Below are 14,034 nucleotides of genomic sequence, written 5' to 3' on the forward strand. Positions count from 1 at the left end.
TGGCCAGCTCTGGGGGGGATCGCTCATGCCCAGGAGATGTCGCTGGAAAACAGTGACTGACCTTGTGTGGAAAAAGGCTCCAGGGCAGGCCTCGTGTGGTCAGCATTCTCACTTGCTTTGTTTAAGGGAGGAACCTGTGGCTCAGTTTATCCATTTGTTATTTAATTCATAGAGATCCTGCTCTGGGGCTAGTGCTCCGAATGGTCAAAAGGGCTCCATGTGGGCTGGAGCCCTATGGTCGCAGCTTTGCCACTGGCCAGATATGAGACTGGAGGTCAGTCGCTCTGTAGGTTTGGGATGGAAAGAGGTAGAAGGTGCTGGAGCACACATGAGCCCTTCTACGTAAGGGGGGGTGATAGGAGCTGCTTCCCAGCTGAGGATCTCTGTGAGGCCTAACCAGGCCTGCGTGCAAAGGTGCCGACACGGCCCCAGCCCAAGGCTCTCTCTTTTGTTCACTATCATGCTTTCTCTAGCCCTTGTCTATAAAGGAATGACCCAGACTCAGAGCTCTCTAAGGGGCAGTGTATTTCCCTACCCCTGGTGCTTTCATTTCTCAATGCCGTCAACACTGAAGAGCTGCACACCATCAATTTTCTTAAAGAATTAAAAACTTTGTACTTAAAAAATTAGGTTCTTTTAAGTTAAAAAAAAAAAAATCCTGCGTTCTATGTACAGGTGATGTGTAATCGCTGGCTATTAACTTTGACTCTGTTAATCTAGTGTGTTGTGCAAATCCAAGGTTGAGCAAGGCTGACGAGCTGAGGACAACGGTGTGCTATCATTTCTCGAGCTGTGGGCCGGGCCCTGTGCTAGGCCTTTTCCCACACATCCTCACACTGATTCATCACTTAACCCTCTTCGGAAGACATTCATACTCCCATCTTACAGATGAGGAAATTGCACTTTGTGAAGTTAGGCAACCTGCTCCGCGTCTCCCAACGGGCAGACCGAATCAGGATGGTAACCGAATTAGTTGTCTGTTGCTGCGTAACAACAGAACCACAAACTCAGTGGCTTAAGACAACACACATGTATTATCCCAGCCCAGTTTCTGAGGGTCAGGAGTGCAGGCATGGCTTAGCTGGGCTCTCTGCTCCGCACGTTGCCTGCACAGCCCTGCTGCCGTCCAGGTATGGTCCAGGGCTACTTGCTCATCCGGCATCGGGGTGGAATGGCGGGGAGGAGGTCTGCTTCTAAGCTCACGTGGTTTGGAGTGGAATGTGGTTTGGAGTGGAATGTCGCTCTTTGCAGGTTGTCAGACTGAGAGCCTCAGTTTCTTGCTGGCTGTTGGCTGGAAGCAGCTTTTAGGTTGTTTTTTGTTTGGTTGGCTTTTTGTCATGGAAACCTTCCCAACATGGCTCCCTGTTTCCTCAAAGCCAACAAGGGAGAAAGTCTCCTCAGGAGACAGGATTCAGGCTTACTTAACATAGTCGCAAACATCCATCGCTCACTGTGTTCTGTTGCTTCAAACCAAGTCGCAGGTCCCCTCCCCCCCTGCATTCCAGAGGAGGGAATCCCAACAAGCCAGGAAACAGCAGGAGAGGAGGATCACGGGAGCTGCCCTAGAATCTGTCCACCACAGCAACCCAGGTGGAGGGTGCAACTTTGTAAACCTAGGATAAAAGTCTGAAAGGGATATGGGGTAAAGGAGGGCCCCGAGTAAGCGGGGGTGCTCCAGGGAGGCTCTGGGCTGGGACTTAAATGGAACTAACCTGACAGGGATTGGAAGAAAGCACGAGTGGGGTGTGTGGATAGAGCAGCCCTGAGGGAAGGGGGTGAGGTGGACACAGGAGTGAGCAGAGGTCCTGGGGAGCAGAGGGCAGATTGGCCCCAGTCCTGGGAGGTAGGGGCCATGAGAACACATAGCCTGGCCCTTGGAGAGCAAGCGACCCTCGACTGAAGGGCCAAAATCAGAGAAGGACAACCCACTCTAGCATCTCCCGAGTACAACTGTCTGTTTGACCTTTTGCACAAAGAGGGTGAAGATCATGAGTTCACTGACCCATTTCCCTTTTGAACAACAACAAAAAAGAAGTGCTGATATATTTTTTTAAACACTGCCTGAGCCACACAACAGTTGGAGCGGCAGGAATGATGGCCCTGTGTTTTTCTCTCTGTGAACAGAAAGCGAAACTACCGATAGTGTGCCCAGTGATGAAGAGAGCGTCGAGGTAAGCATGGCGGCCGCCACCTGGCTCCGACAGGCGCTGTGGGGAAGCATTTTCCCACCAGCACTTCGGTTTCCTTGCTGCTCCTTAAGTTTCTCTACGTTTGATCACGAGTTCTACTGGAGGAGTTTGTGTGTGGGTGTGGGGGTTTGTGTGTGTGTGTCGTAAAATATACACAACATGAAAATTACCGTACTTTTGGGTTTTGAATTATAAATCTAATCTCTGGGAACTGAACGGGAGGAAAGAGGAAGAGGTTGCTACTAGAAAAAGAGGCTATGACGGCAGGAAATAGAGACCGGAGTGGAGGCCAGGAATTGTTGAGGTGCTCACCACTCTCAACATCCTAGTTCACCGGCAGAAACAGCTGGTACAAGTGGCCAAAAGCAGTGACCGGAAGTAGGTGGCAGCAAGTGCTGAGCAAAAGCATCTCCATGTTTACCCGGAGTCCCCTTCCTCTGTGATCCGTGCCCAGAGCCTAGGTGTGCGTGCAGTCTGGATTCGCAGTCGCCTGCTCCCTATTCCCCTGCTCTAGGCTGGGCTCACACAATGGCAGGAAATGGCTGTAACCGCCTGCTTTGTGTCTGTGTTTGAGAGAGAGAGAGACTGACTGGCTAATGGGTGTTTCACGTCGTGATTTTTCAGTGTAGGAAATACTTCAAGTGGAGTCCAGGAACTCTGAAAAGACAGGAAGTGTAGATGCTCACATACATTCCAACCCTGTTTCTTCAAGGTCAGAAATTCCAGCTCCTTCTTTGGAGTGTAGCCACCCCTCCCCACCGAGACCCTCTGTTTGCTTGGCACGCTGGAGCTCTACGCTGTACCCATTTGAACGCTGTGGAAAGGCATTCACCCTCCGAGTTCCTCATTTCCCTCTCTCTCGGAAAGCGCAGATTGACTCAAAAGATTGGATTGGGCCATGAGTGAGGAAGCAAGACTCTGTGACAAACCAGCCATGATGACCTAAGACCTTCCTCATGATCAGGCTGGGGGGCCTGCAGGAGAGCGGAACCAGAAACCAAGTTCCTGCCTTGTTTTCCTGCCTTCATAGAACAGTTTTGGCCATTTTTTTCTGGGAGGTAGCAAATGGGAATTGATAAAAAAAAAAAAAAAAGGGGAAGAGAAACCATTGCTTGGGATGTGCACAGCCGGGTGTGGGTCTCAGTTGAGGGATGTCAAGTCGCTAAGCTTCTGTTCATTCCATGCCTCCTAAGAACCTCAGTTAACACACTGACACGTGGGAATAGTGGTGCATTTTTGTTTTTAAAGAGCCGTTTGATTGAAGGCCAAGAACAAACCTGTATCTTGCTTCTTCTCTTTGAAAGGGACGACCCCACTGGAGGAAGAGGAACATTGAAGGCAAACAGTACCTCAGCAACATGGGGACTCGAAGCACCTACCTGCTGCCCAGCATGGCGACCTTCGTTACTTCCAACAAACCTGACCTCCAGGTCACCATCAAAGAGGAGAGCTGTCCGGTGCCTTACAACAGCTCATGGCCCACTTTACCAGACCTCCCCCTCCCTCCCTCCGTGACCCCAGCGCCCAGCAGCAGTCGGCCAGACCGGGAGACTCGGGCCAGCGTCATCAAGAAAACATCAGATATCACCCAGGCCCGAGTCAAGAGCTGTTAAGCCTTTGACTTCCCCTGGTGGTTGTTGGGATTTCTTGGCTTTGTTTTGTTGTTTGTTTGTATTTTATTTTTCTCTCTGACACCCATTTTAGACAAATCTAAGGGAAAAAGCCTTGACAATAGAACATTGATTGCTGTGTCCAACTCCAGTACTGGAGCTTCTTTTTAACTCAGGACTCCAGCCCATTGGTAGACGTGTATCTCTAGAGCCTGCTGGATCTCCCAGGGCTGCTCCCTCAAGTTCAAGGACGTCATAGGACCAACACCCACACGGGCAGCGAGGTGCTGCATTGCCTGCGGTCAAGGCCAGCATGGTGGAGTGGATGCCTCAGAACGGATGAGAAAATGTGAACTAGCTGGAATTTTTTATTCTTGTGAATATGTACATAGGGCAGTACTAGCGACGTTGCAGTCTGCTTCTGCACCTTATCTTAAAGCACTTACAGATAGACCTTCTTCTTGTGATCTTGCTCTATTTCTCAACACATTCAGCGACCCCCCTTCTGGGCCCTTTGTCCCGCCTCCCGGCCCAGCCCATCCAGTTCATTTCCTCCTTTTCCTCCCCGCAGAGGCTGTGTTCCACATCCCTGAGGAGGAGAAGAAGAAAATGAGCTTCTCCACAGATGTCCCATTTTTTTAAGACTGCTTTAAAAAAAAAAAAAAAAAAAGAAAAAGAAAATCTAATCTGCTGTGCTTGAATGCCACGCGGTACAAAGGAAAACTATCATGAGATATTATGCAAATTCCCAGATTTGAAGACAAAAATATTCTAATTCTAACCAGAGCAAGCTTTTTTATTTTTTATACAGGGGAATATTTTATTCAAGGTAAAATTCTAAAGAAAATATAATTGTTTTTTATCTTTTCTACAGCAAATTTATAATTTTAAGATTCCTTTTCTTGTTTATCGGCAGTTGTTATTACATCCTTGTGGCACATTTTTTTTTTTAATTTTGTAAAGGTGAAAAAGCTTTTATGAGCTCATGTAGCAATCAAATTATCCTGTGGATTGATAATAAATGAATATGATATATAGTTAAATTTTTAATGGGCATGATGCCTGACTTTGTCTGTGTCTACTTGAGAGGACCACCATGGGACACGGCTGGCAAAGGATCATTGCTTCTTGGGGACCCAAACTTACTCCCATTTCAACCATAAGAAACCCTGGAAGGTTCTTACCATGAGGACGGAATGGCCTCCTCTTTCTAGTGCTCACCTTGAGCCAGGCGCTCAGCTGTGCGTTTTCCGTGAGCTCTCCACTTCACTCACTGAGGCTGTATCCCTGATAGGGACTTAGCTCCATTTCACATGGAAGAAATGGATGTTTCCAGTGAAAATGCCTTTACTCAAGGTCACATGGGTAGTAGGAGCCAAGAGCATGAGTTAAGCCCAAGTCTGGTGTGACTGTGGAGGGAGTCCAAAGCCACCCCACTATCTCCCTCTCTACTATGTGCCCATTCTACCCACTTCTGTGCTTTTCCTCTCCTCACCCATAGGCTCATACGTATGGCTAAAATTTTGTATTTATGTCACATACCAGGCCCACACGCAAGACGTTTTCAGTAATAGGAAATACATGTTGGGTTCCTAGTCTACCGTAGTCTTCTTTCTGGGACCTGGGGCCTCCTAGAAGCTGTCCTCAGTACTTAGGGCCTGTCTTTTTGCATTGAAAGAACTCCAGACTCCGTCACCCATTTGTCATTTCAAGGTGTATCCCTGACCTTGGAAAAGCCACTGCGCCAACCTTTCATGCATCCATGATGTCTATAAAATCAGAAAACTCAGACTTAACCTGCCTATCTACTTCCTCCGGGCGTTGTGGAAGAGATTGCTAAGTTAATATTTGAAAAGGTTCCTTCGGTGAAAGGACAGAGAGCTATTTTTATGCTTTTCTCCATGTGTGGCTGCAGACATAATTAGTGGTCATAAAATTATCCAGCTCTGAACAGAAATTAACTGAAGCATTTTACTGGTGGACGTTTTGGGTTGAAATGCCACATCTTGATGGTTGACTGCTTCTGTGAGGGGCACTTTGTTGACTGTGTGTTTACTTCAATTTCGTGGGAAAGCCTCACTTTCGTAGTGAAAGGAGTCCTGAAGAGGAAGGAGATGCTCCCAACCCCCTAAGCACTATGCTCTCCAGTTAAGACCTACTCATCTTCCAAGTTCTAAACAAATGAGGCCAGTTTTTTGTGACTTCTATCTTAGTAGCCATCCTGTTTTATTTTTTTTTTTTATTTTTTTTATTTTTATTTTTTTTTTTTTAATTTTTATTTATTTGTGATAGAGAGAGAGACAGAGGCAGAGACACAGGCAGAGGGAGAAGCAGGCTCCATGCACCGGGAGCCTGACGTGGGATTCGATCCCGGGTCTCCAGGATCGCGCCCTGGGCCAAAGGCAGGCGCTAAACCGCTGCGCCACCCAGGGATCCCAGCCATCCTGTTTTAAATTGAATTGAAAAAATAATAAAAGAAAGTGGCCCTAAGTCACGTGGCCTGGCAGTCAGAGGGTTAAGGGTAGCTCCTGATCCCTGATCCCTTCCCTCTCCTGAAAATAGAGGAGCCAGCTCACACCTCACCCTTCCCCGCAGCTCTGCAGGCCCCAGATGCCATCCCCACTGGCATCTTCCACTCCCGTGGTTGTGAGCAGACTTACTTACAGAACCTTCCCAGGATTTGGAAATGCGCAACTGAGGTACTAAAAATAATCACCCGTTGCCAATAAGGCCCCAGAGGATGGAATCAAGTCTAAATTATTTCTGAGAAATTCTGTATTGGTTCTAAGTGTTACCAGTAGTGTAGGGAAACGAGCTAGTTATACAATGCCAAGGGTTGACGTGAGGAAGAAAGAGGATGAGATGGGGCATCTCAGGGACTCAAGCCTCAGACCTTGTCGGTTAGAGGAAGTACTGGGGACACGTGCTTCATTTGGGCAGCGTCTGTGTGAGCTGATATGCTTTTATGATGGGCTTGGGTGTGTGTGTGTGTGTGTGTGGTGTGTGTGTGTAAGTAGCAAGTTCAGTGTGATAGCCTTTGGGACAATAATCTCTATTCTCTGCAGCTGGCACTCAGGTCTCTCCCCTGATAGCAGGAGCGTGGTACAGCTGTGAACCGTGACTCCAGTGACAGCAACTTCCTCCCAGCCAGAGGGCTGAGAGAACCCAGCATATCCTTGAACTGCAAAGGGCTTCCAGAACACCGTTTGCAAGTATCTAAATAAATCCATGCTCAACCGTAGCCGATTTTTCAATGTTTTGTTGAAGTAACTGCCAAAGGAGGTGTTTAGTCTATTCAAATGTGTTTATAGAGAAGAAGAAATACACATGGATAAAAAAGACACACAAATCCGCTGGACATGGGAAGTTTTAGGAATGGGGAAGATTATTAGTGATTTGGTTTCAGGATTCTGAATTTTAAAACTTGGGCCTTGGGAAATATTTTGCATGTGAATGAAAAAGATGTTAAGCCCCAATGGCCTCCTGCCCTAAGCCAGAGAGATGGAACATTAGACATTCCATTTGCTTGAGGCCATTCTTTGAACGTTGAATTCATTAGGTTTTTAGAGCCCCTGTTATTCTAGCTGTGGACAAACAGACCCAGATAAAAGGTGAAAATAAGAATCCTGCTCTTCTGCCAAATTTCTACTGAAGAAATGAAAAGCGTGCTAGGAGGAGGGTTGCAATGAGGTACCCAAGATGGGTCCCTGGCATGCGTGCCGGATATCCAACGCCTTGGTATTAGTTTTGGTGTGGAAAGAGAATGGGAGCAGAAGCCAATTTCTACCTGGTGGTGTTCAGCTACCTCATCCTAAAATTCCATCCAATGGCACACTCAGGGCCAGGAAGATCAGAGCCAGGGGGACCCGACACTGACCAGTCAAGGGGGCCGGAGCCAGCTCTCCTCTCCCATCTGTTCCCAGGCTGCAGGGTACCTTCCTCAAGGGCGTCACAGTCCAAAGGACTGTAAGCATCTCAGAGCTGTGTCTCAATCACATGTTTGCATCCCAACATGTAAGATTGGCAGTCCCCCCCCCCCCCCAGAACCTCCTCCTTCTCCCCTGGGATCCACCATTCCAGTATCAAAAGTACAGGGCTGGATTCTTGGCTGCACCCCTCCCCCGGGAACGTGGCCATCCACAGCCCTGAAGAGGAGCCCCAGGATGTGCCAAGAAGGTGCCGGGTGAAATGTTCCCTCCTCTGAGTCCCAACGGCCCCTCTGGACCCAGACGCTGTCCCCTGCTGCAGCTCAGCATCCCTGGCTGTGCCGTGGGGACAAATGAGGGTTTGTAGAGGTTTCCTTCTGTGGCTGTACTAGCAACAGGTGCAGGGGCTCCGTGTCTGTGCTACTGAAATTAGTGCCAGGAAGGAAGGAAGTGGCCAGGCCTAATAGCTGGTTTTACAGAAATGTTAAGTCTGTCCAAGAACTTGAGTCATGCTGTGGAAGGATCAAGATGTAGGACGTTTCAGAAAGCATTTTCTGGAGTCCTCTGATCAAGGCAAGAAGCTGCATGTGCACTTCTGTTGCTCAGAGCAAGCTGCTCTTTGCAGGTTTAGTCTGTTTCTCTGTCTCTGGTTTATAAACGCCTGGGGATGGAGAATGCGGGCTCTCTGGAAGGTCCTGTGCTGGTACTGTGCACACGCTGCTCTGTGAACCCCTTACACATGTGGCTGGACAAACACCACCCTCACATGCGGCAGCCTGTGCAGCAAAAGCAGCTGATTTTAGCAACACAACTGTTTTTGCAGGTGCGGAAAATTCCACAGTGATTGCACATCTCGGTTTCAGTTTTGGTTGAGAAGAACGTTTAAAAGTCTGAACACCCAAACACCCGTCCACATGAATCATCAGGCAAAGAGAATGCCCAAGGTGTTCCATCTGCTGGGAGCTTGGGTCATAGCTCTGAGAATGCTCATATTCTCCAAATTCTCTCTAATGCACCAGTTCCAAGGTGTTGACATTTTCAATTCACAAGTTATGTTTGAACCCACTGTCCGAAGTTTCAGGATAAAGTTAGCAGCTAAAAGTTAGGGTGAGTTCTTTAGCATGAGGGATGACTAAGAAACAGAAATGGCCTATTGATAAATATTCTCTAGGGGCGCCTGGGTGGCTCAAATGGTTGAGTGTCTGACTCTTGGTTTCGGCTCAGGTCATGATCTCATAGTCCTGAGATGGAGCCCCAAGTGGGGTCCTCACTCATCACAGAGTCTGCTTAAGACTTTTTCTCCCTCTCCCTCTGCCCACCCCTGCCTCCCTTCTCTCTCATAAATAAATGAATATTTTCTTAAAAAAAGGAAAAAAAGATTCATTCATTCAACACTGTGTATTACGTCCCTGCTATTTGCTAGGGCTGTTCCAAGTGTTAGAGAAGTGTATAGACATGAACAAAACTAAATCCTTGTTCCAGTGGAGCCTAAATTTCTAGTAGAGGTGGACATTCAACGAACAAATCATCTGTGAGTGACAATAAATTCTTTTTTAAAAAAGATTTTATTTTTTTGTTCATGAGAGACACACAGAGAGAGAAAGAGAGAGAGAGAGGCGGAGACACAAGCAGAATGAGAAGCAGGCTCCCCACAAGGAGCCCGATGTGGGACTCGATCCTGGATCCTGGGATCACACCCTGAGTCAAAGGCAGGTGCTCAACCACTGAGCCACCCAGGTGTCCCCAGTAACAATAAATTCTATGGAGAAAAGTAAAGCTGGATAAGAGAGAAAGGGAGTGAATGGGGATATTCAAACTCATTTTAGAGCTTAAAGGATCAGTTGAAGTGTTGGCAGTTGCAAAGACCAGCAGTTAGTGGGAAAGAAGGAAAACAGTGTGTATCAGCAGGGTTCACTGCAGGAAACAGAAACCACTCTAGCTATTTTAAGCAGAAAGACATTAAACAGAGAGAAGCAGGTGTTTACAGCATTGTTTGGAAGGCTGGGGGAGCTGACTTTAGGGTTGCTTGCACCTCGGCCACAGCCGTGAAGGGTGACCATCAGGAGGTTGTCTTTGGAAGTGATGACTGGAAACATACTGCTGTCCTTGAAATATAAGAATCAGGAAGTCCCTGTCGCCCCCATTCTGACTATCTCCTGCCACCCATTAAATTAGTGACCAAAAGCCCCAGTGTCTCCACAATCACATTTGCCAATGGTTACAGCCACATGGGTGGGAAGGTTGATTTTGCTGCAATTCTCACTCCCAGCCTCATGCAAATGCATATAATTAGTTGAACCTAATTCACAGAAGCCTCAGCCACAAAAAAAGACTAGGAAACATGGTTCTAGATTTCCAACCTTTGCATTAGAGAAAGACACAGTAGATGGAATTGGGAATAGGCACTCAGTGCCTACTCCGGACATCTAGGCACCTCAAGGAAGCCACTCTTTGCCAAGAAATGTTGAAGGAAATGGAAAATCCCAGGTAAGAATGTCCAGAGAATGGGAACTTCATCCTGTAAACCCAGTGTATATGGGAAGGCATTGTGTGTAGTGGGAAGAGATTAGGTTTTTGAAATCAGATAAACCTAGGTTCTGTTCTCATTTATTTATTTATTTATTTATTTATTTATTATTTATTTATTTTTTGTTCTCACTTGTTGACGACTTTGGGCAATCTCTTAATATCTATGAGAAGTGGCTTATTTTTATATAAAATGGGGTATTAGCTCCTTACTTGGAAGGATGTTGTAAGCATTAAATAAGATAATGCTATAAAAATTTGAGGCATATAGGCATTCCATTTTATTAACCATATAATTTGTATGTAAAATAACTAATATCCATATTTGGGGGTACTGATTCCAAATTACCCACCCTCTTCCAGACTTAGATTAATTCAAGGATCTGCCACTGAGGACCCCAGAGCTCAAACATGTGATGCCAGTTTCTATGTAGCTAAAACTAGTGGGTCTTGTTTTTTGGTTTTGGTTTTGGTTTTTAAGATCCTAGACCATCCTTAATGGGGACAGGCTAATTCTATTATTGAGTGACTTAGAAGGAGCTAAGAAAACATTCCTTTCTGGTAGAAGTTGAAAAGGTCAGAACCTGCTGGTAGTTACTTTTATTTTTAACAACAACTAACCAAATTGTTTAAATGCCTTATAAAACCACCAAGTGGAATGAAATAAACTTTTGATTATTGAGGTGGTTCTACTTTGCTTCCTTCTGGGTCAGCAATATAATACCCATCTATTATGGACCAGCTTGCACTATATTTCCCACAAAATTCATGTGATGCATGACATTTGACTCAGCAATTTCGAAACTAGGTATATTTCAACATACTTATAAAACAGACTAATAAACAATTAAGCTTTTGCGCTTTCTTAATATATTTCTACCCTATCCTAGAATGTCATCCCACCTCGTGGATGGGACGAGGGAACTTATATGGCAGATGCTTTGTCAGAGCCCAAACATATACCAGGTGTAAGGGCAGGAGTGCTCCCTTCCAAAGCCTCTGTTTGCCTAAATGGAATAACACTGGGGCTGAGAAGGCTCTGGAAAAAGAGCTAGAAGACTGTGTCAGAGACTAGATCCTGGGATGTGACCAACTGGAGCCAATAAGACTGAAGGTGGAGGGTGAACAGGTGAGCTATTCTTAGTACTTTCAAGACTGTTGCTTGAGCCCATAAGGACACCTGATTACCCTTGAGTGTGTACCCTGAGGGTGTGGAAAGCTGCCACCTGAGGGCCTATCCCTCTCCTTATTCCCCTAGCTAGTGGTTTGATGAGCTGTGGTCCAAGCTTGAGTTGGCAGATCAAGTAAAATGACAAGAACTACCCTGGAAAGGACAGAGGCAGGTGGCCAGGAGGAGCTCCCAGACATTCTGGAGTAGGATCACATCAGTGGAGCATGTAGCAGCCATAGATAAGAAAGAGAATTTGGCTAAAAGTGGGAAGGCAGTGGGGCTAGCATCTGGCCCAGGGAAACTGAAGGTCTAACTAGTGTATTTAGTGGATTGGTCCACAAAGCAGAGAACCCAAGACACTGGAGCTGTAGGGACCTCAAAAATGGGTGTTAGTAGCAGCAGGGAGTTATGCTTCTGAAAGCCTTAGGGTTGCATAGATTGGGCTTTCAACATCAGGACAGCTAGTCTATGTGTCATATGGCATCGTTTGCATACAGGCTGAGAAAAATTGGGATATTCAAATTGCAAATGAATACTAAAAACCATAATGTGACCATTATGATGTAAAAGTACATTTCTTTCATTTCTTCAAGAGTCTCAAGATTTCCCCTCTTGTCTCCTTTTTCTTCACTTTCAGAACTGCAAGGACCACCACTGCTTCTCTATGTATCTGATTCTCCTCCAGAAGCAATGCTTCTCCTAGTGCTACCTTTATTCACATTGAGGACACTACAGGGAATCAATACCACATATACATGCTCTTCTAGGGAACTCTCTTCAAGGATGAGCTATTTCCAGCAAGGGATAAGTAGCAAAACTTCAACAAAAGCACTGATCATGAAGATTTAATATATGTAATCGTATAGCTAGGACCCAAACCAGGGTGGGGACGTGATCAAATGATAATATGTTAACATGATGTGTTCTGGCCAAGCGGGGACAAATGCAGCTAATTACAGGTAGAAGAAGGGAGAGAGAAGAGCCAACTATCACATTCATTATTCCTCCTCTCACATTATCCATTAGGTCAATGGTATTGATAGATTCTGGGTATGAGTACTATCATGCCACTTAAAATGGACAGAATAGACAATAAGAAGTTATGAAAAAGAGAGAACAAAAGTATTACAAAAGGCATAAGTCTAGAAGTAACCAAATAGTCCTACATCAAAACAACTATGGCAAAATATCCTGGTCCAATATTATGGCTGCTACGAACTGAATGTTTCTCTCTCTCTCTCTCTCCAGAATTCATATGATGAAGTCTCTTCCCCCAATAGGATGATGTTAGGAAGTAGGGCCTTGGGAGGTGATTAGGTCATGAGGGTAGAGCCCTCATGAATAGGAATCATGCCCTTATAAAAGAGGCTTGAGAGAGCTCCCTCCTCCCTTCCATCATGTGAGGACATGGCAAAAAACAGCCATCTGGTGCCTCTATTTTGCACGTCCCGCCTCCAGAACTGTGAGAAATAAATTTCTGTTGTTTACAAGCCACCCAGTCTACGGTATTCTTGGAATAGCAGCCTGAATGGACTAAGACAATGGCTCTGGAAATTACTCAGTTCAGTGATTTGGAGGAGAAGATGAGGAAATATTCACACACCAGAATCTGGGCAGGGGAAAATGTGTGTCTGGAAAGAAAATAGTGCTTTGTCCCATTGCTTTGATTTGCTTTTAGTTGTATGATTTCATCGATTTTGAATTTTATAATCATTTCAATACTGTATGAGATTTTGTGATGATAAAAAAAAGGGGGTTCAAAAGAGGTTAAGAAACACTAATCTAAGGGAGTTTCCATATTTGGAGGATAAGTGCAGCTACCTGAAATTGAATCTCTTCATACAGACCTTATATTCAAACAGGAGTGAGAGAAAACCGCTACAGTCCATTGAGTTCGGCGTTAGAAAAAGAGAATACTTCAAACTTCAAAACTACCAATTACCTTCAAAAACTTCAAATTACAATGAGTAGACAAATGAGCACCATATCCCAAGACAGTTCATATCACTTGTCACTATAAGCTGGGTATGGAACGTATAAGACAGGAAACCGAAAATCTCCAGGAAAAAGAACAAAGAGACATGGAAAGGAACCAAGGAGAAAACTTATGATCTTGCAGAAATGACACAGAAATAAGGCATGATGGTCCTGCTCCCCTCTCTGTTCACTAAAGACATTTCACTTCACTGCTCTGACAGCTGAGGGCTAAGAATAGTCTTGAATTAGGAACTCTGTACAAAATGCCCAGGAAAAGAAAGAATAATCAACCTAATTCCATAAAGAATTTCTGTTAGAAGAACACAGAAAATGAGAATCACAACTGTTGAACTGATAAAAATTCTCCACCCCAAGCCAATTGCAAAGCCAAAGAAAACTATACAACAGCACTCCAAACAGAAATGATTATGTTCAAACAACTGAGGATGTTTAGGAAAACACCAAAATCATACATTTAAAAAGTAGGGCCATAAATGGGCACAAAATAGGAAGAAATGCAACAAGAGTTGATTGACTTAGGAAAATAAAGAAAAATTCAAGTATTTCAAAAATTAAGAATAAATACAAGGTTTGGATAGATTTGAATGTTGTATAATTTCAGCATTGAAGAAGGG

The 14,034-nt window shown here is 45.3% G+C and overlaps 1 protein-coding gene across 9 annotated transcripts in view; it reads left to right on the forward strand.

The window, feature by feature from the left end:
- The window catches only part of IRF2 (interferon regulatory factor 2), a 78,843-nt gene extending 73,994 nt beyond the window's left edge, over positions 1–4,849 (forward strand). For all 9 annotated transcript variants that reach the window (XM_055315663.1, XM_055315667.1, XM_055315661.1 and 6 more), the window contains 2 exons: positions 2,125–2,171; positions 3,494–4,849. In XM_055315663.1, coding sequence (XP_055171638.1) covers positions 2,125–2,171; positions 3,494–3,802 — 356 coding nt within the window. In that variant the 3' untranslated portion in view covers positions 3,803–4,849. The remainder of the gene's footprint in view (positions 1–2,124; positions 2,172–3,493) is intronic.
- Positions 4,850–14,034: the final 9,185 nt, after the last annotated feature.

This window comes from Nyctereutes procyonoides, unplaced genomic scaffold (assembly GCF_905146905.1).
Source record: "Nyctereutes procyonoides isolate TBG_1078 unplaced genomic scaffold, NYPRO_anot_genome, whole genome shotgun sequence".
Classification (NCBI taxonomy): Eukaryota; Metazoa; Chordata; class Mammalia; order Carnivora; family Canidae; genus Nyctereutes; species Nyctereutes procyonoides.